This window comes from Lepidothrix coronata, unplaced genomic scaffold, assembly GCF_001604755.1.
Source record: "Lepidothrix coronata isolate B3197 unplaced genomic scaffold, Lepidothrix_coronata-1.0 Scaffold0, whole genome shotgun sequence".
NCBI classification, from domain to species: Eukaryota; Metazoa; Chordata; class Aves; order Passeriformes; family Pipridae; genus Lepidothrix; species Lepidothrix coronata.
In genome coordinates this window covers 5,369,494-5,393,660 of record NW_016690180.1, presented here as the reverse complement: position 1 = coordinate 5,393,660, position 24,167 = coordinate 5,369,494, and the positions used below count along the sequence as shown (strand labels likewise).

General features: G+C 35.5%; 1 protein-coding gene across 3 annotated transcripts in view; it reads right to left on the bottom strand.

Annotated features, from left to right (window-relative positions):
• DLC1 (DLC1 Rho GTPase activating protein) overlaps window positions 1-22,785 on the bottom strand; it is a 227,662-nt gene extending 204,877 nt beyond the window's left edge. For 2 of the 3 annotated variants that reach the window (XM_017837386.1, XM_017837545.1), the window contains exons 1-2: window positions 22,400-22,573; window positions 6,402-7,572 (exon numbers count right to left, since the gene is read on the bottom strand). In XM_017837386.1, the coding sequence (XP_017692875.1) occupies window positions 6,402-7,463 (1,062 nt within the window). In that variant the 5' untranslated portion in view covers window positions 7,464-7,572; window positions 22,400-22,573. Of the gene's footprint in view, window positions 1-6,401; window positions 7,573-22,399 lie in introns of all 3 variants that reach the window. The other variant, XM_017837460.1, reaches the window with a different exon arrangement.
• Window positions 22,786-24,167: the final 1,382 nt, after the last annotated feature.

Sequence of the window (24,167 nt, the reverse complement as noted above, 5' to 3'; positions counted from 1 at the left end):
CATCAATTTTTGATGGTGTTCATATCCAAATTATGAGCTCGGAATAAAAGATTAATGCTCTTTCCTAAAACCTTCAGAAAAATTTGAGAACCTTTAAAAGACCTATAGAAAGTTCAAAAATTATAAGAGATGCAGAAATGGTACAAAAGCAAATCCAAATTTCACACCTGATGAAATAGATTTCTGCTGTTTGAAAGATTATCTTTAAAAAGAGATTATCAGATTTCCAATATGTGCATTTGCCATTGCCCTTTACAAAATTAAGAAAAAACATTTCCTAGATACTAAGATTATATTATTAATCTCTGTAAAGAAAATTAATCTACTCTGGCAGAAGTGCAGGTCTGAATTGTACAGGAAATATAGTTAGAGAACCATATAATTTGAAAATAACTTTGTAGTGCTAATACCTCTATAGTAACTAGCTTCTCTAGTCTCTAAAGTTACCGATACATGTTTGCAGACTCAACCTCAGAAAAAGGTAAATTCAATTCGCTATTGCAAAATCAGGATACAGCAAAATGCATGTTTCCATTTTTAATTAAGATTTCCTGCACATTCCTGTTGTTTTTATTTGGTTTTATTGGTACTTTTATCTTGTATGCTTGCTTCTCCTATGCTAACCTCTTGCAATGCAACACCAAAAAGCCTAGATAGTACTACTTATCTAGCAATATTTTAGACTGGATCCCTATTAAACCAGTCTCTATAAAATAAAAACAACAAAAGACTCTAAAAGTCTTATAAGCTAAATTAAAAATGGTTATGAAAAAATAATTAACCATTAAATGATCCCAATTCAACAAAGACTGAACTGAGGTAAAGGGAGATTAACACTTCAGAAAGACATACTTGTGTCAGAGCTGGAAACTTGGTCTCCAGTATATTAACAGCAATGAAATAAGAAAAATACCTAAAATGTGGGATACTATTGTTCACAACAAGCTCACATCACTTTTTAAATGCTCAGTTGAAAAGGATTATGCAACGTGAATAGAAGAGATGGCATGGAAAATGTTGCAAAGAAACAATTCCAGTAAAACAGGTAGATCTTATGGCTTTTTGGGAAGCTTTTCTACTATCTCTCCCAGGTACCTTAGTGGGAACCAGCAGGCAAAACTCCACAGGTTTCATGTGAAATCAATTTACAAGGTGATACAAACAGAAGCTCCTGGAAGAACCTAACTTTCTAACTTGACATAAAATGCATAGTCTTGGCATTGTAAAAGAGAATTTAATTCCAGTCGTAACGGAAGAAAGTCAGCCTTCATGTCTCATGTACACATGTAATACTCAAGGAGCAAATGCAGATGGAAAGGTCTGAATTCAAGTAAGCAATTTTTTTTGTTTTCTCACATTAGTATAATTATAATTGATGAAATAAAGAATTAAATTTTATTGCAACAGTACAGGAAATGTAAAACAACATTTTAAAACCTCACAGCTTTCCTGTGGGGAAAAAGCACTGTTCCAAAGACCTGTGTAAACCCAGCTTACCTGCTACCCAGCTTTCTTTTGACATTTACTGCAATTCTTCTGATAATCTTGTTCTTAAATTAATTTTCATCTCTTTGACAGTGGAAGTTGCTGTTATTAGCTATTTCCCTAAATATCCTTTGCAAAGCACACAGCATTTGATCTAGAAATCTTAATTAAAATAATAGCAAGAATAGTGAGCATTAGGAATAGCACTGACTGTTATATTCTTTGGTCTTGCAAGAAGGACTTTGACTTTGAGATAACATCAATTGTTTGAAACTGGAAAGCTTCTAAGCAGGCCACCATGAAGAACTGCAAGCAGTAAATATTAAAAGCAAAAAGTCTCATAAAAGAGAGATGAGGAATTTGTACACCAAAAAGGGCTGATTACAGAGCAACTTTTTTTTCTTACATGTTTACAATCTGAAATATAAAACATAGGACATGAAAAATACTTAATTATTGCCATAAATGACAGATTTTCAGCAAACTTGTTTACTTGCAAGTGTAGAGGCATGCAAGTGTAAATATCCAAACTAAGAAAACAATTGATCAGGTAACGAACAATTTTGATATGTAATTGTTCATTTGTGTATATTAATTCAGTTGTTTTTCTTCTGACATTCAGATATTGAACTATATTGTATTCAAAGCAGCCCATATACATGTGAGGAAAGTCTCCTGCATTTACTCTGGATCAAATCAGAACATACTTCTTGTAGGTTTGTGTACATCGACTGAAAACATCTGTTTATCTTTTCACAATTCCCCTCCCCCCCTCAAACTTTTGATACTAGCTTGTGGATTTAATTTTGGTTTTAAATATTAACTACAACTTCCTGAGCCTTATTAAAAAACCTATTAATAGTAATTCTTCCCTTTTGCATGCAGAATGATTTTCAATCCTTCATCTCCACCTCTCCTTAAATACAGGGATATTATAATCCCCTATGCATTGAACCCAGTGCTAATTCCCATTATATATGGTGGTTTTGTTGCTTCTTTTTTTCCCCCCACAGTCATAAGTCACTTTGCATTTTATTAAACATAATAGGTAATATAACATTATCCTACAGGAGAGAGAAGTGAACAGTAACAGTTGGTTCTGTAGCTGTTTTCTTCACATTTGAATGATCTCTAGAAATAAAATCTAAGGGAGAGTGTGGAAGAACAATGAAATATAGGGAACAAGCCAAAATTTCTTTTGTAGGTGGAATTTATTGATGCTTTACTTTTTTTTAAAATGTCATGGATTTTTAATCAAAATGTTCAGAGTGATACTTCACCATGATGACTTTCTATACCTTTACTGATCCATCATTCAAAAGAGCTGTGTTGGCCTTGTTTTAAAAATTGCATTTACAAAACGCTGGCTGCAACACTGCAGGTGTGATTGTGTTTGGGAAGTGAGTGATGAGAATGTACTGTGAAACTGTATGCCTCAATCCACCTTTTTTTGCTGATGTTGAATAAAGTAGCTTTTTTTGTGATGTAAAAGAACTGAAATTAATGCGTTATAGTTCTGCTTAATTTGTGCACCTATTCAACATGCCCCAGCAAGGATTTTTCTGGCTTTGCCTAAGCTTGATGAGATAAGCAGTTTAGAGAATGCATAAAATGAGGCACATGCAATAATTTGAAAGTTTGTTTATAAGATAATGGCCATTTTCTTCTATTTTGAAATCAGTGTATAGTAATTAAATACTCTCCTTTTGTTGTATTCTCTTAATAGTTGATACTCTTCTGGTTTTGTATAATATTACTCTCTAAATGCTCTTTTGCCTTATACATATGAACAAAAATGTGAGCTGTTGCAATACCCCAAGCATTACAGCTTGCTTATTATTTCCAAAGATTATTCCAATCTTTGGAAATTCAGAATGCACAATTCTCAAGTGAAGTGACTGTTTTAAAATTTATTTAAGCCAGAAAAGCATACAGAAGGGTCTAGTTTTTGTACCCACATATAGTTAATCCATTTATGCTTCTGCTACTCTGAGTCATTAATAACCATCAACTTCATGTTGTGGATAAACTGAATTGATTATCAGTCAACACAGAAACAGGAAAGCTTGATTACTGTGTATCTTTAAATTAGACCTAACATCATTAACTTCTCACAATTAAATTCAGGTCCTTCCTATTTCCGAGCCTTAGGAAGTCTTTCTGAGAAAGCAAAGGAAAAGAGATGCTGTGTATCAACCATCTGAACTCTGGTGACTTGAGGAAGCAAAGAATGCTGCAGCAGCTGGACATGTTTGAAAAAAGCATCTTCAGTGTCAGTATATCCATCATGACTAAAGCAATTTACTGATATGGAGGTAGTGCTGGTCAAAGATGCTAAACTTTAAGCCCTTAAGCCCTCAAATCTGCATCTGTCTGCAGAGCAAGCATAGCAATTCCACACTGTCTCTCACCTCAGCTTCAGTTTGGAGACAGCTGATCTAAAGATAAGAGGGAAGGTCATGCTCTATTGCCACAATTAAAAGCACTTTAAAATATGTTAATAAGAAACAGATTTTCAGAAGAATTTATTACCAGAAAGAGCAGAATGGTGTCTACTCTAAGGTCCTAAGTTCTTAACTGTCATGGAAGTGTCTAAAGATCAGCACCTTTCTCTGATCACCCAAGGTGCTACCTCAAGATTTAGGTGCCCAAATACCTTCAGCAATTCATCTCCATGTGCCTTTTCCCATATTCTGACTTTCACGGGCACATATTTATATGCAACTATAATTGACACCGAGCATTAATCAGACAGTGCTGTTTTAGGCTTTAACTGCACTGTTTGAACTGTTGACCTTGAGAGAAATGGTTTTATATGCCATACCCAATCCCTTAAGTCTTCCTGTCACTGCAAAGCAAATACTTGGCTTTTATGGATGGATTCAGTTTCAAGTCTAGTTTTTCTAATGTTTTCTTAAAATTACAGAAGTGGCTTTGAGGAGAAGTTTATAAACATAGACACATTTTTCATTACACACTATTACCAACACAGACAGACTTTTGTAAAATAGTGCATGGTTAGATATAAGTGATAAAATCCCATATGCAGGAATGCTCTTTGTAAAAGTCCCTGAGAACTTAGAGATAAATAATACCACAAATGATAGCAGACCATATCTTTTCCTGTTTGCCATACGTTTCACAGTGATTGGCAAAGATTTCTTTAACCAAAGGGACATGAGGTCTCCTTCAGGTTACAGACTCCAATCCCTTTTACACTACACAACTTCACAGTTGTTGCAGCCACGTAATTCCCAACCTTCCTTGAAGCAACTCCTTGTTTTGCTCCTTTTTATGCTAATATCCTTTCTTAGGTTTTCTCACCATTAATCTCACTAGAATGTTTATATTCTGTCTTTTAAAATATTTAATGGCACAAACACAAATAGTACATACATTCTCAAATATTCTCATAAACATATATTTAAAAGATGAGTACGTGACCTCAAAACAAAATACAAGGAGATACTAGCATGATCAAAGCTATTAAAAAAGTATAGCATGCTAACAATATGAATACATGTATAAGTATACATGGACATCAGCAACTATACTTAATATAACTGTTTTTACTTTTACACTTAAAATAAAGAAAATGAAATGCTAAAGTAGACCAGCTGAAAATATGGTTATAATAGTCAATTAGTTCTCAAATATTATGTTAATTTGGTTAATTTCCTGTTTTTAAACTTGAACCATTTTCTACAGATATATAAGTTTAGCATGTCTGGTACTGCCAGACAGGTTTCTGTTTCTTAATTGTAACTCTGAGCCATAGTTAATCTGAGATCAGTTGAGCAGTTGCTGCATTGACTGTGACTGCATGAACTAAAAAGGAAGACTGGCTTTGAGAGCTTCTGAAACCTTTTGAAAAAGTTGCTTGTAGCTTCTGACCATATCAATCTAGTGTTAATATTACCAAAGGGTCAACACAAGGAAGCAATGGCCAGCAGCTCAGGATGCTGTGTTGGTACAGAGTACTTTAGATATGTGAATTTGTGCTTTAGTGAAACAGCTACTGAGGCACTGTACCTGATAGAAGAAAACCCACACAATTAATAGAAACCATATTTATTAAAAAAAGAAAAAACATACACACAAAAAAAAAGCCAGACAAAAGAGGCTGGATGGTGTTAAATGTAAAAAGGCAGAGAGAAGTAAACAATTACAAATTGGTTATTAGCTAAAATAAGCAGCATAGCTGGAAAAGCCAGACTTCAAGATGAATTCCATAGTACCACAGTCAGCACGTTTCCTTCCATTAAAGCCAATGGGAGTTTTATTGCCAGAGAATCTGCCCATTACAGTTTTGTAATGATACCCTTCCTTATTTTGTGAAGACAGTGAAACTCTCTTGTTGCTTTAAAATTACAAAACATTGTTCCAAAATCAGCAATACTTGTTTTTGCAAGAACATAAGCTCATGGGGCTGAGTTAAAAAACAAAGAACTACTGCAAAATGTTTCTGCTCCTTTTTTTCCCTTTTAAAGTTTTGTTGCACTTTTCCCCTGTTCTCTTTTTTCAATAAGGCTTCCAAACTCCTGGACACAATTTGTTTCCTCAGAGGAAACAGATAATGACACCTGATAGCAGCAGAAAACCAAAAATAAAACCAAACCCATAGAAGACACTCATATCCTTGAACGGCATGTATGAAGCATACAAAATAATATATATTAAGTGAATATAAGGCACTATACAAGTTTATAACTCAGCCATTTTTAGATCTCAAAAAGAGCTCCTAAAATTTAGTTATTGTATAGACATAGGTGTCTTGAAACAGTTTGAATTTGATAAATTGATGAAACAAAGCTGAAAATCACTTTTTCTCTGCAATGAATTAGGCACAGTATCATCGTCATAAGAAATTGGGAGAAAACATTCAAAAAAATGTCTGCAGCCTATAAGTATCCTACCTTTCTTTTGCGCAGTTTCACTTGACTGTCTGAATATTCTTGTGTGGTCAAATGATTCCTTACATGTAAACACTGAATGTCTTCTGCTGAACTGACATTTGAAAGGCATTTGTTTTCAGGGGCCACTTGAGGTTCTGTGAAACCTCTTTCATCCAGACCATTTTCCACTGCTGGGATGTGAGAGCAAGGAGGAGATTGCATAAGACAGTTGCTGGATTCCACTGCTGAACAGAGCTGTCTATCACTACTGGTACATGATTCAGAAGAAATCCCACTCTCTACCACATTGCAGTCAGACTTTCCAAGCCCGTCTTTGAAAGCATCAGATTTCCGGCGCTGTTGTGCAATTACAGCAGTATGAAGCAGCTGCTTCCCAGGCATAATAATTTCTTTCACATTTGGAGAATTAAAACAATTTTCTTTCTCTACATCTACTACTTCATTTAAGCCTTCATAATTACAAAGCTCCAGGCTTTGGCCAATACTGCCAGAAACATCATCTTTTTTCATCTCCTCTTTATGAACTGTGTCACAGCCAGGTTCCTCACTTATATCTCCAATTATGCCAGATGATTCAGCTGCCTTGTTACCCTCTGTTATTGGTACCATCTGTGCTAAGGACCCCGCTCCATTTAAACTCTGCCCTTCATCTTTTGGTTCACTTCCTACAGCAGTGATGTGGTAATTAACGCTATCCAGGTTGAGTGCTGAATAGTCATCATCATCATCATCATCAGACACATGAACTAGGGTTTCTGTGCTGGCCTCCAGAAAATGCTCCTCATCCTCATGGTTATCATTTTCATCCACCTCCTTTGAAACATTTCCCAGCTGCTTTTCAGGGAAGCCAGTCATCTCTCCACTGTAGCAGCACTCTGGAAAGGAAGCACACTTTTCTTTTCGATCCACACTCAAAACCTCATCTTTTTCCATACTTGTCTGCAAGTTATCAGCTACAAGTCCGTGACGACATGCTGTATTATACTCCACAGACTCCAGAGCCAATCCCATCCACTGGGTCACATGCTCTTCCCAGCTTTTCTTTCTGATTGCTAGAGACATGTCATAATAGTTCAGCAGCAGGCTGCAGTGTACCTTCCACAGAGGACCAGAGATGTCATGGCTGCTGTGCACTGCTCCAGAGGTAGAGAGTGTTTCATCATTTCAACATCTGCAAGAAATAAAAAAAAGACTGTGTCATTGAATCAACTCCAAATAAAGAGAAAATAAAAGGGAAGGAACAGTTTAAACAAAAGTCTAAAACAAGATAAGACTGTGGGACCAGAAAAAATTGAATTTAAATGATTATTTTCTTTAAAGTTTAATACTTTTGATACAAAACTTGACAGCACTCATAATTCAGTATAACTTTTTTGTTGTGATTACTTTCCAGTATCAAGTAAACAAAAATGGTATAAACAGGGACATGAACAAGCAAGCAGCTCCAGAGCCAAAATTTGATAACAAGCTTGTCTTAACTGTATCTGTCATAAGCTACTAATTTTGATGGGTACAAATGGCATTAGATCTTATGGTTGGCTTGCACACAAAGTTACTTTTATTTCTTCCTCATCCACAGATATCGGTGGAGTGCAAAATTCTGGCTATTTCCTAAAGAGATAGAGCAGAACTTCATGGTTATTCTGAATTTATAAAAGTTATAAACCACTTGTCTTCTGAGTATCTTTGGCCCATTCAGTGGCTCTCATTTTTATTGTTATTATTCATTCTCTTCAGGACAAGCTGTAAGTACAAATGTTACATGCAAATGCAGAGGCAATCAGTTATTGTATAGTAATTAAAAAATAAAATCATAAAATCATAAGACAGTTTGAGTTGGAAGGTTCCTTTAAAGGTCATCTAGTCCTAACCCTCAAAATACAACTCTAGAAAAACTAATTTAAGCTTTTGGTATATTTCCTTACCTCAAATACATTATAAACCTGAAAAAAACCCTACCTTCTAGTGTAAGGCAAGGAGAAAACTCTTATTTAGGACAGGACTCTCCAGAAGGTAGCTTGTGAGACAGTGTGGTTGGCTGTAGCTTTGCTACTTGCCTGGACTGCCCAGCTCTGCCAGAGCCCACTGTCCCTGCTTGGTTTTCTATGTGAGTAATTTGTACTGACTGCTGTATTAGGTATTCTGGATGATGGCATTTGAGATACATTAATCTTGTGTCATTGCATGTATATATTAGCATAAAGAAAATATATTAATTTATGCATTATAAAATATAATTAACAAGTTTGTTGTCAAAGAAGAAAACAAAACTTCTGGCTCACGAAACATTAGAAGTTCAAGGAGCAGGTGCTTCTCCTTTTCACTCTCTACATAAGAACTGTCAGCACTTAGCATGGATGTGCTTATTGATTTCAGCAATAGAGAAGATTAAGTACTGAGTTTGTTCTAGGTCGTTTCAGTCCACTAAGGCAAATTCTGATTGCCCACCAGGCCACAAAGCTGCCTTGACAAATCACATGCCTGAAGGTACAGAAGTATTCATCTTGAAAGAAATACAGAATTATGCCTGTGTAACTGAACCTTCGTAAATTATGTCTTGACAAACTGGCTTTCAGGATAGACTTGTACACGCTCCTAGATCTTTAACCTCCTTTTAGGATGGCAAGCTTCATTTCACATTCACATTTTCCAACTCTGTGGAGACTCTGCTTAAAAAGAACATATATTCATAGGGTAAGAGAATTCCATGCAGAAGTCATTAGCGTGTGGGAGGCTGAGCAAAATGGAAAATAACACACAGAGCCAGGCCAAAAAAATTATCTGCTTTCAGAGGCAAAATTTAGTAGTAAGAAGTTAATACAATTTTATAATTCTGTCTTCTTTGCTAGTCAGATATGAAAACAAGCCTAAATATTAAAATCTGAAGTCAAATTTTTGTATGAATTTGCAGCACATTTGCATTCTTATTCTGGCTTCAATTCATCTTATACTCTCCTGCTATTTCTAAGTGTGTGTGGTCCAAAATTACCACAGAGTGCAAAATCAATACTGAGAATACTTTTAACTTCTGCTGCACCTTTTTCTGATGAGCACTAAAGCTCCTCAAAACCAATTAAATTAGTTTTACAACCACCACTATGTTTTGTTTTGACCTTTGAAAAGAGCCATGTTTACTAGAAGGGGCTCAATGATTTTTACTGTCCTTCATGAGCAAAGTTTGGAGTTGCACATGGATGCAAATCATTTGCAGCTTCCATCTCTCTTCCCTCTCAACCAAGAAAAGACCCTAGTAATATTAAGGGTAAAAAGCTAAAAAATACAACTTCCCAGTGACATACATGCATCCACCTACCTAAGATTTAGGCTGCTTTTAATGTGCAGAAGGCAGGCTCTCAGAGAGTTAATGGGTGTGTGTTAATCTTGCTGCTGCGAAATGCAGTTACACGTGTGCAGAAAGGGGAGAACAGATCCCTTACTGTTATTCATTTTTTTTATGTGGAGAGTTATATTTCATGGAGACTGAAAAACAAATAAATTTTACTTTAGAACCCTTCTGTTTTACTCACACTATCACTAGTTTTGGCTGCCTCATAGACTGCAGAAAAATGATTAAACAAAAGAATATAAAATACTTTGCTTGAAATGCAAGACAAATAAAGGTATGACAAGTGTGGTAATTGTCATATTATTCTAATTGTCACAATATTCTCTAACATATGAGCTTATATAAGCACTAAATAAGAAAAATCTACTGTACATACACCCCCTCTCCGGACAGCTTCACCTACCGGTTCCTGAAATCCTGTCATTTCCAAGGTACATGAAGGAGCCCATAGTTTGGTGGAAGCCTACTCTTCTTCCACTCCCTCTCCACTCCTCAAAGACTGTGTTAAACAATTTAGCTTAGAAATTATTTTCCTGCTCTAATTGCTTGACACTTACGGGCCAATAAGGAACTTTTTTCTTTTCTACCTCTTTATTCAGGACAACTTACTTCCTTTCACTCACATGCAGGCACATAAGTTATGCCTTGGAGGATTCACCACTCCAGACCTCTGAATGAAATTCATAACTGTTCTTTCTCTTCCAGAGAACAAAGTGCACTGCCACTTTGCAAAAGAAAGCATTCCTACCTTGATCACTGCTTTTCTGCTATTGCTGCTTTTTTTTCTTGACATGCAGCATCTTTTGTCCTCTGAGAAATGCCCCTCCCAAGTCCATTTGTACTTTCACCCAAGGAAAGAAGAATCTGCCTTTCTCACTTTCTATTCTTGTCATCCCACAATTAGAAACCTTTGCATCTGATTTCTCCTGAATTTTATGACAGTCAGATGAGCCATTATCGGTGTGTTGAAATGTTTAGCAGACCTCTTCTGATAGAAGCATCTGTCATTTTATCATCCACTCAGCTGTTGCCATAATTCAGACTCATATTTTGCTTTTACTTTTCAATAGCATAAGTTTAGTACTGCTTGGTACTATTAACTTTCTGAAAAATAAATGTTTGATACAAAACCACAAATGATAAAGATTTCTCCTGGATAAAATTTCTTGATCGTGTGTTTGAACTAAGGAATATTGGCAACATTGATCCAACAGACAATTCTTGACCAAAGGAAATGGAAGTGAGCAGTGGGTGATCACACTGCAGCAAGACCCCCTTCAAGAACCCTCTGTGATGCTTCACATTGTTTACAAAACTAGATGCCATTTTAAATGGATTTTATAATAATTTACTGACTGTCTCCTTTCATTGTAAAACATAATGGAAATGAAAACTGGGCAAACTTTTATGCTAGCTTATTTTGGAAGCTTGGTATCTAGTTTCACAAAACTGATAGTTACTTTACAACTGATAAAACACGAAGTGATGATGAACTGGTCAGCTCTTCTATAATTAGATTGTCTAACACTTTGCTTCAATTAAGGTTCCTGTGATTTTTTTCTGAGAAACTCAACTTAAACTGTTTCCAGCACACTTTTGAAATTCAAAGAAGCATCTTTGTCTCATGAAATTCCATTCAGGTTTGGCTATGCCATGCATTTTTCAACACACGTTTTACCTTCTCTTGCTTCTCTCCTGAAGGAAACATGGTGGTCTACAAGAACTATCCTTAAACAGACCCAATACCTACTGACACCTGCGAAAGATGCAAAAGCTGCAGCAGGAAGTCTTAGGACTTGGAGCTAGAGTGAGAATGCAAAGGGAAGGAAGGAGACTTACTCAAATGTCTGTATCTGTGACTACCCAGACCTGTCAGAGCAGCTTCCCTTCTGGGGCTTAGGACAGGACACAAAAACATCCCACTTACTAGAGTGGGGAGGCAGAGGCACACAACCAGGGTTCTCTGGTCCTTCATCTCCTCTCTCAGCCTTCCAGGACACAGGAATGGAGCCCACTCTGTTTTTCCCAGAGTGGAAGAAAGAAGTAAGGACAGAAACATGAAGACATTCAGCAGTATCAGCCACCACACAAGCTGAGACAGTGAACTCCATCCCATTAGGATGGAAGGGCTATGGCAAAAGCAAAAGCAGGCATAAGGAAGACACTGCTGTGCAGGAGGACACATTGGAGGCATCCGCATATGGCCAAAGCAAGGACTGCCACTGACCCAAGTGTGACATCTCTGCTGCCTTCACCAATTCCAGCATACGGACAATTCATTGAACTATATGCGACCTCCCTGTTGGAATAAATACAAAAGTTTTGGAAGAGACCAAGTTCCAGAGAACACGGGAGAGTTTATGAAGTCTAAGTGGCAGGAAAGTTTCTGAGAGGGCAGCCCAGGCAGTAAAGTCTCACCATCATGCCAGGGGAATTACATTTTTGCTAATGCTTTACATGGGATGCAAATCTTTTCAGTTTAAATAAAAAAAAAAAAAGAAAAGAAGAAATTAATTAGGCAAAGCATTAGCTTACAAACTGAAAAGAAGATGAAAGACTGTTTCATTGCATTTTTTACATAGCAGGCACATGTAAGCAATGGAGATCAAGAAGAAATATTTATTTTGTTATCATTATTTTATCTTCATTGGTCTGTGACCCCAGTCAGCAAACTTTGTTTAAGGAAGTCTAAGTGAACAGGGTCTGTTTCCTATAAACTCATGTCCCATCTTCCTGGTCTGGCTTACATACAGTTCCTTCAGTAATGCCATACCAATCTCTGAGAGAGAATGTTGTTTACAAATAATTTGAGATAAAACATAAGCCTCTAGGTCTTCACTCAGCTATTTATTTTAAAATATCTCCTGTTTTTTAAAATGTAATCCTTCATCCTCTTATTTCCTGGACATATTCCACCCTCTGGATTTTACTGAAGTGGAGGATCACCTTGTCTGCAGTTTCTATATAAGTAGTAGTGCAGGCTTATAGACCTTGCTGTCCTAGAATAAAAAATATGTGGATCATTTATTGTAGGATATTAATTTAGTGAGTACCAGATGCATTTTCCCTAATTTCTTTTACATATAAAAGATAATCATCTAAGACCAAACACTAAAAACCATTTGAACTAATAACTATTTTGAAAATATTTACTACTTTATTCTAATTATCAGAAAAAGCATAGTACTCTTAAGACAAGTATGTCTTCAGAATTAAATAAAAAAAAGAAATATTTTATATAAATTTTAATGATGAGATTTGCATGTGTAAGCATGTGATGCACTTATAAATACGGACACAGACTAGTAATATAGCCGATGCTGATTTTTGTAAAAATAAACACAAACATATGCCAATAATGTCTTTTCACATGGTATTTGTCTTTTCTTTCATGAGATCTCTTACTGCTTGTTTTCAGCCATGAATCACCGGACAGAAATAGAGGTACATTCTTTATGAGGCAGCAAAAGGTGGTAAGTAATTAATATCTGACAGAAATCCACATCCCGAGACATATTGTCTGCAAGAGAAGAGTTTGAGCTTCTGTGAAAATATGCAATGAGTACTTGATATTCTCACTTTTCAAGAAAAGCTAAAGAAGTCCTGCCTACACCAAGACAAACGGGTATATTAAAACTGACTGACTCAGGTACATTGTAATATATGCCTCTGCTTTAAAAGTTGCTTTTAAAGGACCCAAATCAAAGCAACCCCTATAGCCATAGAGACAGTACAGCTTACTAGACACAAATCCCCTGAAGTTTTTCTCTTCTGCTTCATTCTGCATGCCATTCAGGACAAAAATTGCTGGCCAGCTGTAGATCAAACGACATCCAAAAAAAGACAGCTGATAACAACCCTCTGATAAGTGTGAGGAACCTACTCATATTGAAGCATTTATTAGAAGAGACTCCAGGACAAGAAAACAAAGTGATCATGAACCAAATGTTAGAATTGAAAAACAATACTCAAATGAGATATTACCAAATTTGTAACTCTGAAAGGTACCCAAGTTACCCCCTCTGAACACAGGAATAAAAGGGGAGACACATAAAGAGGGAGACATTTGGGGAGCTTCAAGAGGGATGTTCTTCCAAGCTAACAGCAAATGCCTATGGAGTCAGAGATGAGCTTTACTTGAGGGAGAGCCACAGAGCCAGAAGGTATCCTGAGCAGGGACTGGAAGTGAGTGTGGGAAGTATAGCCTTTCTAGGATAAGAGAGAGACTTTTTTCAGTCTTTTCTTTCTGATCATTGAAAGGAAGGAGAAGCAGAGGGACTTCTGGCCCACAAATCCCCAACCTCCTTACTAGACCTCTTGAGTAGTATCTCCACAGAATGAGAAGTCGGGAAGAACAGGGGGAATTGCTCTACACACATAGACTTGGAGTGCTGCGAGCAATGATTGAATGCTCCAAAAGCTGGTTTAAAATCAAATCATATAAAGACCACTTGGTCTTGAACTACATACTTGCAAATCTGATTTCCATATGTAGTAAACTGGCTGAAAAATCTAATTAAGAATGAAAATAAAAATTAAAAAACCCCAGACACTAAACAGAAAGTCAGAAGTGAGAATATGCAATTTATTTATTTATTTATTAATATAAAGAGGGAGATCATGAACAGATTTGTGAAAGCAGCTATTAGAACCTGTGCTTTTTATATTATTCAGAACAAGAAAAGTAGTGAAATTATGAAATTTGTTAATTTAACCCAAATGCAGTGGAGATCTAGGAGATAAAATTGCACATGAAACTTTCTGTTACTAAATAAAATGGCATGCAGTGATTAAAAAAATACTCCTAACTATAAATACATATTACAACTCTCTATGATATCTGCTACCAATCAGGAAAACAAACCCAAAACTAAGTCACTGTGGCTGGTAATCTGGAACTGAATTTCAAACTCAGTGAAAATTACAAAGAATGTAGCACAACAGGCAAAAGAGAGACTGAGCATACAGTAGCATATTAAAATAATATTTTTTAAACTCTCATGCAATGAACTGAAAACTAAATGCAATTTTGGTAATTTCATTGCAGAAAGAGAAATAAAGTAGGAGAAGGACTAGCAAAAAAACAATAAAAAGGATTATAAGTATTGTATAGCTTCTGTCTGAGGAGCCATGAAATGCATGACCATTTCCTGCTTGGGAAAAAGAGGATTTAGAATCACATAAAAATCAGCAGTATCATGAAGAGAGAGAACATTTATTCATTGTGCCTCATATTACAGAAACTTGCAGAAGACCAAAGTAGAAACAGAAAGTAGAAATATTAAAACAGAAAGAAGATTTTTTTTTTCTTGCTTAAGCATGTAAATAAATAGAAGTTATATGTTTAGTAAATATAAAAGATATACTGCAAAAAGTTTGTTATTTCTGATGCAAGAAATGCAACATAAGAAGTTAATCAAGCGATGTACCTGAAATCATTCTTCTGACTTGATAAGGATTTCCTCTTTCCTTCGAGGATCAGTTTCATCCTTTAGCAAACTATTTTCTTTACTGCTTTACAGATTCTGACATATGTCATATATGGTCATTATAGTTTACTGCCAGTGAAAATGTGTAATATGTTCAAGGTAAAGAAAGGATGTTAACGTCCTTTCTTTAGAAGACAGCTAACATGTTACAAAAATTGGAATACTCTGCAGCAGTATTATAAAATCTCAATACATTAGACACCACAAAATATAAAGTCAAGTTGGCAAATGGTTCATTCAGAGACATCCAAAGTCTTTCTTGTTTTGTGAAAATATTATTGACTTCTAAGGTATGAGCCCAAAATTTGTCAATGTGCCTAATTTATTGCTAGAAAACATAAATCATGGAATTGCTTTTTTTTCTATTCCTCAAAAAGTAGCTGCATTACCAGTGCTCATCATCATACAAAGAAGAGCTTTTACTTGTAGTCAACGCATGATTACAGTGGATTTTAGTTCGGTTGTATTTGTATTTGGTTCATTTCCAGTGCTGAGCCTCAGATCAGCTGAACCTCTTCCTCAAGGATGACAAAGGGGAAATGACTTGATCCAAACTGATCCACAGTTATCCAGGCTTACTAAAGATCTATGTTATTTACACCCAATTTAAATATCAAATCAAAACCAATTAAACTCCAAATTTAAAATACCTAAGTTTTTGGTTTTGTCCTATTTTGAATACTCGATAAAATACTGAAATACTCTTTTCTCAAGAATTTCTAGTACAATTATAGGATTTGTTATATTTTTGTTAGGTTTTTTTTAGTACATTACTGTGTACATTTAATTAGTACAATTAATACATTAATTACTAAGCATCAAAGTCTTATTAGCTCTTACACAAATCCATTCCCTTCACCACAGCATCATCTCAAAGTGACAACACAGCTATCATATTTATAATTGCCCACTAGAAAGAGAAAAGGTTTTAAACCAAAAATAATTTCTAGCATAGACTTTTCAAGAAGAAAATCAGAGCCATGATACCTAGTGATTCTGATTTGTAAGTCTGCTGGTCTCCAAAATTTAGTAGTGTGAAAATTATGTATATACTGTCTTGATTTCATAATATAAATTGCTTATTTCTTTGGAATAAAGAAAAGTAATCGAAGATGTAAAGGTTTAAAGTCATTTTTTTGCCTAGGAGGTCTTCTATATGGAAAGTTCATCACCCTTCCAATTCTTCCCCAAAATCATTTCAGCTCCCCACTCCCAGAGAAGAGAAAAGATACATAATTGGCAGATTCCTTACACCTCCCTTTACACCATGGCTTAACTGTAAGCATCTTGAAAAGAAGATGCAAAATGAGAAAAGGCCATCCCACAAGATATGGAAACCTAGAAAACTGTGGTTATTATTTTTGGTTCTGAATTAGGGTAATAAGATCAACACCCCTTCTCTCCTCCCCCTCTCCCCGCTTTTCCCCAGAATAGAAGAAATTCCATTTGCTAACAACTCTAGTGAAAAATTTTTTAACTACATGAGGTCCTTTTGAGAACAATATAAATTAACCAGATGTATTCCTGTTGCCTTTTAGATTTAAGGTTCTAATATGGTGCTTCCATTTAAAAAAAAGTTGCTGTTGCTCATTATAGCCATGAGCTATGAAATCTGTGGCACTAAGGACAATGACTTTTGGCAACTAGCCTGCTTACTGAATAGCAGGGGGCATGTTTTCATTCCTGGTGCAGACACGACTGAAAAATATTTTAGACATTATTGTGCCTATACTTTGTATACAAAGAGCTGAAAATCATTTTCTCCCATCGAGAAAGACAAATATGTTAATATTGAGAGTCTACGGAGAACGACTGCTGAGATGACTGTGCTGTTTGATGGGAACGAATCACTAACAGTATCATTTGAAATCCCAATTTATTGCACCTGTAAAAAAGTTCCAAGAGTAAACTGAGAAAATATTTCTGGAATGTAGCTGAATATGTGAAAAGCAAAAATTAATCAAAATGGCTCTTTACCAGGTATCTCTTTGAAACTAGAGAGAGAAATAACATATAATGCACTCTGAGCATTTTAAATGTTTAAATGTGTTGTAAATGCACTGGAGAACCTAATTAAGTCCTCTTTCTGCATTGAAGGGAGTACAAAAATTTAATTTATTCCCTAATAAAATTATTTATCCCCAATAAAATTTATAAATTTATCCCCCAATAAATTTCCCCCCAGAAACTGGGGGGGGAAGTCTGCATTCAAACATAATCCTGAAATTTACTATTTTTCATTAAAATATTCTTGTTTTGGACTTTTGTACAGTGTATGTATCTCACTTCTTTATCTCCTTTCTCTCTGCCTCTAACAGGCATATTGTGAATATGACATAGTCAATAGACCTTCTCCACGGTATTTTCCAGAGTGCTTCAATTCCAAACTCGTCAACTGATGTCCTGATTTTATAATGATACTCTCCTACTCATCATCTGTACCCTGCCTGGAAAGATATGCCCAACCCTGGAAATTATGTTTTTTGAGTATATAAGTACAGAAAAAATAAACCAGATGCGTCCTGAGCTCATGTGGAGGTTTCCCCTTGATTTTAAAACCAATTCAAGTCTATTTCCTTTACCAGCTACCAATTCTAACACAACACACAAAAGCTTTTTTAAAAATCTTTAGCTGTATATCCAATTATGCTGACAGTGACTCAACACTTGTAAGTTGCCAAGAAGGCACTGTCATCTGCACGTAGGTATTCAATGGAACTAAGTGTAAAATTGTCTCTGAACCTGGAATCCTCAAAGTCCAGCCTCTGCAGTGGAGCGTAAAACTCTTAGAGATCATCCTTTCAGCAAAAACTTCTTATTTTGGTGCATTAATATTAAAAGCTGCCACCTCTCTGATAAAACAGTGTTACCTGAAGATATACAATTCAAGAAAAATGAAAAGGGATACCTCCATTTAGTGGACAAAAAAAAAAAGAATTTAAAAGTACAACTTCCAGTGCATTGAGCTTCTCGGAACTACCCAGAAGTGGACAGTTAAGTGCTCTAGACTGAACCAGTGAACTCAATGCAAGTCTTCCTTGCCCATTACATGTCTGTATCTTGCATGAAAAAATTCATAAGGAGATTAAAAGAAGTTCATATTTTGTGACAGTCTTAGCAAAGATGTTAATAATACAATATTAAAGTTCTCGAATGCTCTTTAATAAGGTGCAGCTGTATAGCTGTAATAATGCAAACCCAACTGCTTTGGTTAGCTACATTTCTCACTGGTTCCTCTTGCCTCTTCCATTTTCCCTTAGCTCCCTTAGCAGAACAACACTTTGCAAATATCCTCCATATTACTTCAGATTTTCCTCACTTTTCAATCTAATGAAGTTGTCTATTTGAGACTCAACACTGCCTCCCTCTTATCCAAAGTAAAATTTTGGATCATAAGGTGAACTTCCACAAGTGACATGATGTTCAACTTGGAACATTTATTTGTTCTAGCATTGAAGAGTATTTGTCATGCTTGATTCCTTGTGTGAAACTCTCATCAATAAGATGTACTTATTCTGAAAACTCTAGAACCGATAAAGAATGAGCTAGAGGGTGGGAGTACCACCAGTAGAGATTCAGAAGTGACAGAATTGTTTACAAAATTTCCTAAAGTTCAAGGACATTTCATCTAAATCTACTAGATTTTGACACAAGGTACATTGGAATAACTAATAGGAAATATCACAAACCAGCATAAGAAAAAGACTGTATGAGAATGAGGGGTAGAAGTAAAGAATACATCATATGAGTAAAACTGGTTTTAATGCAGATACATACAGCCTGAGGCAAACCTCTGTATTTGTGTTCAGTAACTGATGTACAATACACCAGAGATAAGACTCCAGGCATTTCTCATTTCAACATAAGTGATTTTCTTCATTAAAGAGAAACAAGCAATTATGGTAATAGTGGATTTGAAATTCTCTACCAACAGGCTGTTATTAAATAAGTAGTACCTCAAATCATCAACAAATAATAATGGTGAAATATGATAAAAATATTTAAATTCAATATTGGTAATTATTACAATAAAATAATATTTACATATATATAGGATTTGTATGCGAAAATTCTGTGTATTTTTGATTTGGGGTAAAATATATATATACATGTATGAATATGTACACATGTACATATACATGTATATATACACATGTATTAAAAACATACCTGTGTATACAGCCAGTCTTAAAGTCCTCACTATGTATTAACACTGATCATGATCTTTGAAGATATTTAAAACCCAAGCGGACAAGGCCCTGAGCAACTTGCCCTAGTTGACCCCACTTTGAGTGACATGCTGGATCAGAGACGTCCAGAGGCTCTCTCCTATTAGGAAGGAAACCAAGACCTAGCCCTTCTGGATATGCTACTTCAATTACTCTGGCCCCTCTGTTACTCTGTTTTTGGTTTTTTGCTTTTCTTTTTCTAAAAAGAACAGAACATCAAAATAAAAAAACATATTTTAATTTTTTTCTCCAGACAAACAAACAACAGAAAATGGAACCATACTCTAAAATATGTCATTTTTGAGAAAAGAGAAAAGTTCCCTTCCTCCTTCTGCTACTGCCCTCTTCAGGGATGCTTTATAACAAGGAGGATACATTTCAGCAACAAAATTCATGTTAAGAACAACAGAAAATTATCCTAAAAAATGCAGCTTAATGCCTTTGATAATTAAAAAAAAAGATAATTAACTTTTGAGACTTGTGCAAAAGCCAATCCTTTGATTGTTCCACCACCTAAAGAATAATTTAAAAATTGATTTTAAGCTCATCAATTGAACAGAATTACTATAAACTTTACCTATTTAAAAACTGGCCACTCAAGCTGTTATCTTTGGGTTTAATTTTCTTTTAGGAGGGATTGCTTCGTGTTATGGATAACTTTATGAATTAGGCCTAACTGTACAAACTTTTTTTTCCAGTATTTTAATTACGGAATTTAACAAAAAGCTCAACGGGTACAAGGTTTAAAAGAAAGTAAGTTTGCAGGCACATAAATTTATGGTAAAGGAAGTCTATTTAAATAATTTCTATTATATGAATTTAACCACTTGCATTAATTATTATTCTCAAGGCTGCAGAAATAAATTCTTAACTTCCTTTACAGGAGTCATTTGATATAACTACTTGGGCTATTTTCTTGTTTCAAACTAAGGACATTAACATTTTTGAAGGAACAGAGCAAGGTCAAAAAACTCTAGATACTCATTTTCCATTCTCATTATTGCTATGTATCTATAAAATAATTTTTAGAGGTTTTCTTAGACAGTAGGTTTTCTGTGAATTTTTTTTCTTGATCAACCATATCTTAAAAAAACAAAATAAGGTTAGTATAATGGAGAAGTTAGACTAAGTAGAACCAGAAGCTGAACAATGATTTGTCTTCAGGACTTTTATTTAAACCTTCTAAATAAAAAAGGCAGGCAACTATCTGTGTTACATTTTCTTATAGTCTACAAGAAACTTCAGAGTTAAATGAGAAAATACTTTCTGAGTTTTATTTTGTTGTCCACCCTGTAGTTCAACTGCCTCAGGTGTCAAGTATTTTCATCTGCAAGTGAGGTCAGATGAGGTCATTACATGCTTTAAAACCCAGAAGAGCTGCAGAAGACGACTGCTTGATATGGAATATTTTCTTCTGTTTAACTAAAGTATTCACTAATACTAAATACGTGCACATATATATGCAGAAGTAAGTATGGGAACACTGTGCAGTGAAAGGCACTAAGGCTAAATCCTTTGAGACATCAACGTTCCAGCACAAATTTCATGCAAGTGACAAAGAGACTCAGCCATTCAGATTCCTCTCAACTTCTTAGTCCCACTACCTACATATATCACAGTTCTCCCAGACCAGGACACCTACCTGGAGAAGACTTGTCCATAAGCAAATGAGCGATTGTGATTTTAAAATGCATCTCAGAATATAATCAGGAAAAATTTGCTGCCTACTGGTTGTTCCTTGCCCCCTTCAGATGCATGCCCTTCACAATCCAGAGCCACTTCTGACCACTAGGAACAACTTTCTTCTACCCAAATGGCAGTAAAGTGTACAATTCTCAATCTATTGCAGAGCAGATACTTGACTCCATTATGGAGTATTTATTGGTCTTCATGCCCTTCCACAACACAAAGTCATTTCATTACTCACCAATCATTTTGAAAAATATTCAGTAAAAGCACAGTTGAAAAATTCTTGAAATACATGAACAGACGACTCCTCTTTAGTTACCAATCTGGCCAGTAACTATATGGAACCTTAATGATGCACGTAAGAAAGAATCTTTCAGATTTCTTATTAGCAACAACTGTCTTTTTAGATTTTCAGGAAGACAAAGAATGCTATGTAGATTGCCATGAGAAATGCTTCTGATATCCATGACAATTTAATAATTAAATCACAACTTTACATAAAATATTCATCCATTCACATATCAGTCAAGGATAACGTATTGAATTTCTCCCTTAAAAGCAAATTCTTGTTATTTTTACTAGTTAAAAGTTTACTAGGTTAAAAAAAAGACTGAGTAAATCCATACTTCCTCCTGAAAATTATAGTTAGCTGACATTTACTAAGTCTTGCTTTTCCTCTTCTAAATGCTAGCACAGCACACAGCAAACTGTGTATCTAATCATAAGCTACTAAAAATAACCTAATTTAGCTAAAGCCAACAAATAAACCTTGGAATTTCAGATTTAGAGTGTACACATTTAAAACTATATTGTCACTTATACTACAAATTTCATCTATGACTGAGAAAAGGCTAGAGAACAAGCCCAGCAGAGGTATAACTGATATATCTACATAAAGCACTCATCATCATCATTACTGCTGGAGGGGAGGGAAGGGAAGGTGGGGGGAGAGAAAAAAACATAGCCCTAAATGCCCTCCGTGTTGCTAAATGTGGTGAAAAAAGAAATCGTTCACACCTCTAGCTTTCCTATTTAATGTCCACTAAAAAATATGCAAACAAGACCATACAGCTCTATTTATATAAGAAAGCAAATAAGGACCAGCATATCAAACATATTTTTAAAAGACGAAGAAAAATGTACATGAAGATATTTTTATAGATCTATTTTTATAGATATTTTGATAAACAGAATTGCCACAGTCTACAACTAAATGTATATTTTTAAAATTACAGATTTTTTTACCTCCAGTTCTAGTGCTGAGATCCTGAACGCAGAACACTCCGCTGCTTGTTTCTTTTCTGATTTTTCTTTTATTTCCTTCTTATTTTTTAAATTTTTGGATAGTTTAAAGTATAGAAAGATTCCAAGACAGCCTTACCTAGATGAAGAGAATCAGGAATTTGGACATGACCTTCCCAAAATATTTGGTCAATGAAACGAGAAAAAAAAAACCCCAACAACAAAATGAAGGAGCAAACAAACAAACAAAAGAGCCCGGTCTCAGCTAGCTCCTGCTAGCATAAAAGTTCAGATTTCGTTACTGAGATCATTGCTCTATTCTAAGCAGTTTTGCTCAATGTGTGATTCTAACAAAAACTCCCTCTGCAGCTGGAGGGAGCCTTAGCTAAGCACGAGCCTGTCAAGCTTTTCCCAGTGACTTCTGTCTACTAAATTCAGACTGATGTTTTGTGAAAGGGGCCTCAACAACCAGGCCCAGATTGCCTGAAAAGTATTTCCTGCCTTTGAGAGAGGGAGGGAGAGGGAGAGACAGCGAGCCTGCCTGCCTGCGCCAAGGAAAGAGCACACAGCGATGGGGGAAAAGGAAAAAGACAAGACCGAGTGTTTCAAGACATTTAGCTTAATAAACTGATGAGCTATTTCTGCATAACACGAAGATCTGTACTACAGCTACATAAAATAAAAATGCTTTCAAACCCCTCCCTCCTAGTTTGTTTTTCCTTTAAAAAAAATACTTTATGCATCTCTAATGTTCACGCAAAGGTAACAGTTATCCAGGAGAACATTTCTGAAACACCTGGTCTGGCACCAGGTAGAAACAAGCAGAAAGCAACATGGTCTAAACCCAATTAAAACATTGCATGAACAAAGGATCTAGTGCTATTCTGTAGAGCAAATATACAGAGATACCATTTTAACACGTACGCTAAAACTGTATTTCTACTCAAGAGAATAAGCTGGATCTGAGAAAATGAATGCTACAGTTTAAACACAGTCATATCACAGGCAGTGGTACATGTTGCTTTACCTCTTCTGAGAATCCTCAAGAGTCACACAAATCCAGCTCTGCAAAAGCAAAAGGACAGACTCCATCTTGATCATATTAGTATTTTGCTGACATAAAACACTTGTAACTACTTCGTTCCAGTCTGACAGGGTGCCTGAATCATGTCTCCAGAGTAACCCACAGCATCGACATCCTTTGCTCTACACAAATTTAGTGAATATCATCTGTTTATCTTTTCTGCTTTCTTCTGCCTCCTCTGAATGACTTCCTCTTAGCTGTTCCAGCCTGAGAACTTGGATTACCATTTGGTTTTGATTAAAACCAGACAGACAGCTCCAAAGAAGTTTGAGTGTAAGCTAATGGAAATGACGAGTATGGTTTTAATTAGTGTATTTATTAGTAATAAATATTAGCTATTCATATAACAAAATCTACTAATAAACACATGCAAAATTCCATGTTTGGCCACTGGTCTCATATTTAGGTGAAATAACTTATTCAATATTTATTTTATTTAGGTCAGTGTTACTCATATTAGCAATCAACATGTAAAAATTTATTTATTTATTTATTTATTTACTTTACACTTTCTTTCAAGACAGAAAAAAGTGCTGTTGCTAAGTTTATTCATCTTGCCAGGTGGGTCAGTCATACATCATTTACCCTCTGATGACCCCTGCGGCTGGTGTAAACCCTCTTTATTAATTATTGGTCTGAGCAAATGCTTTTACAGTTACTGATCAGGTTATTGATTGGACACTTTGG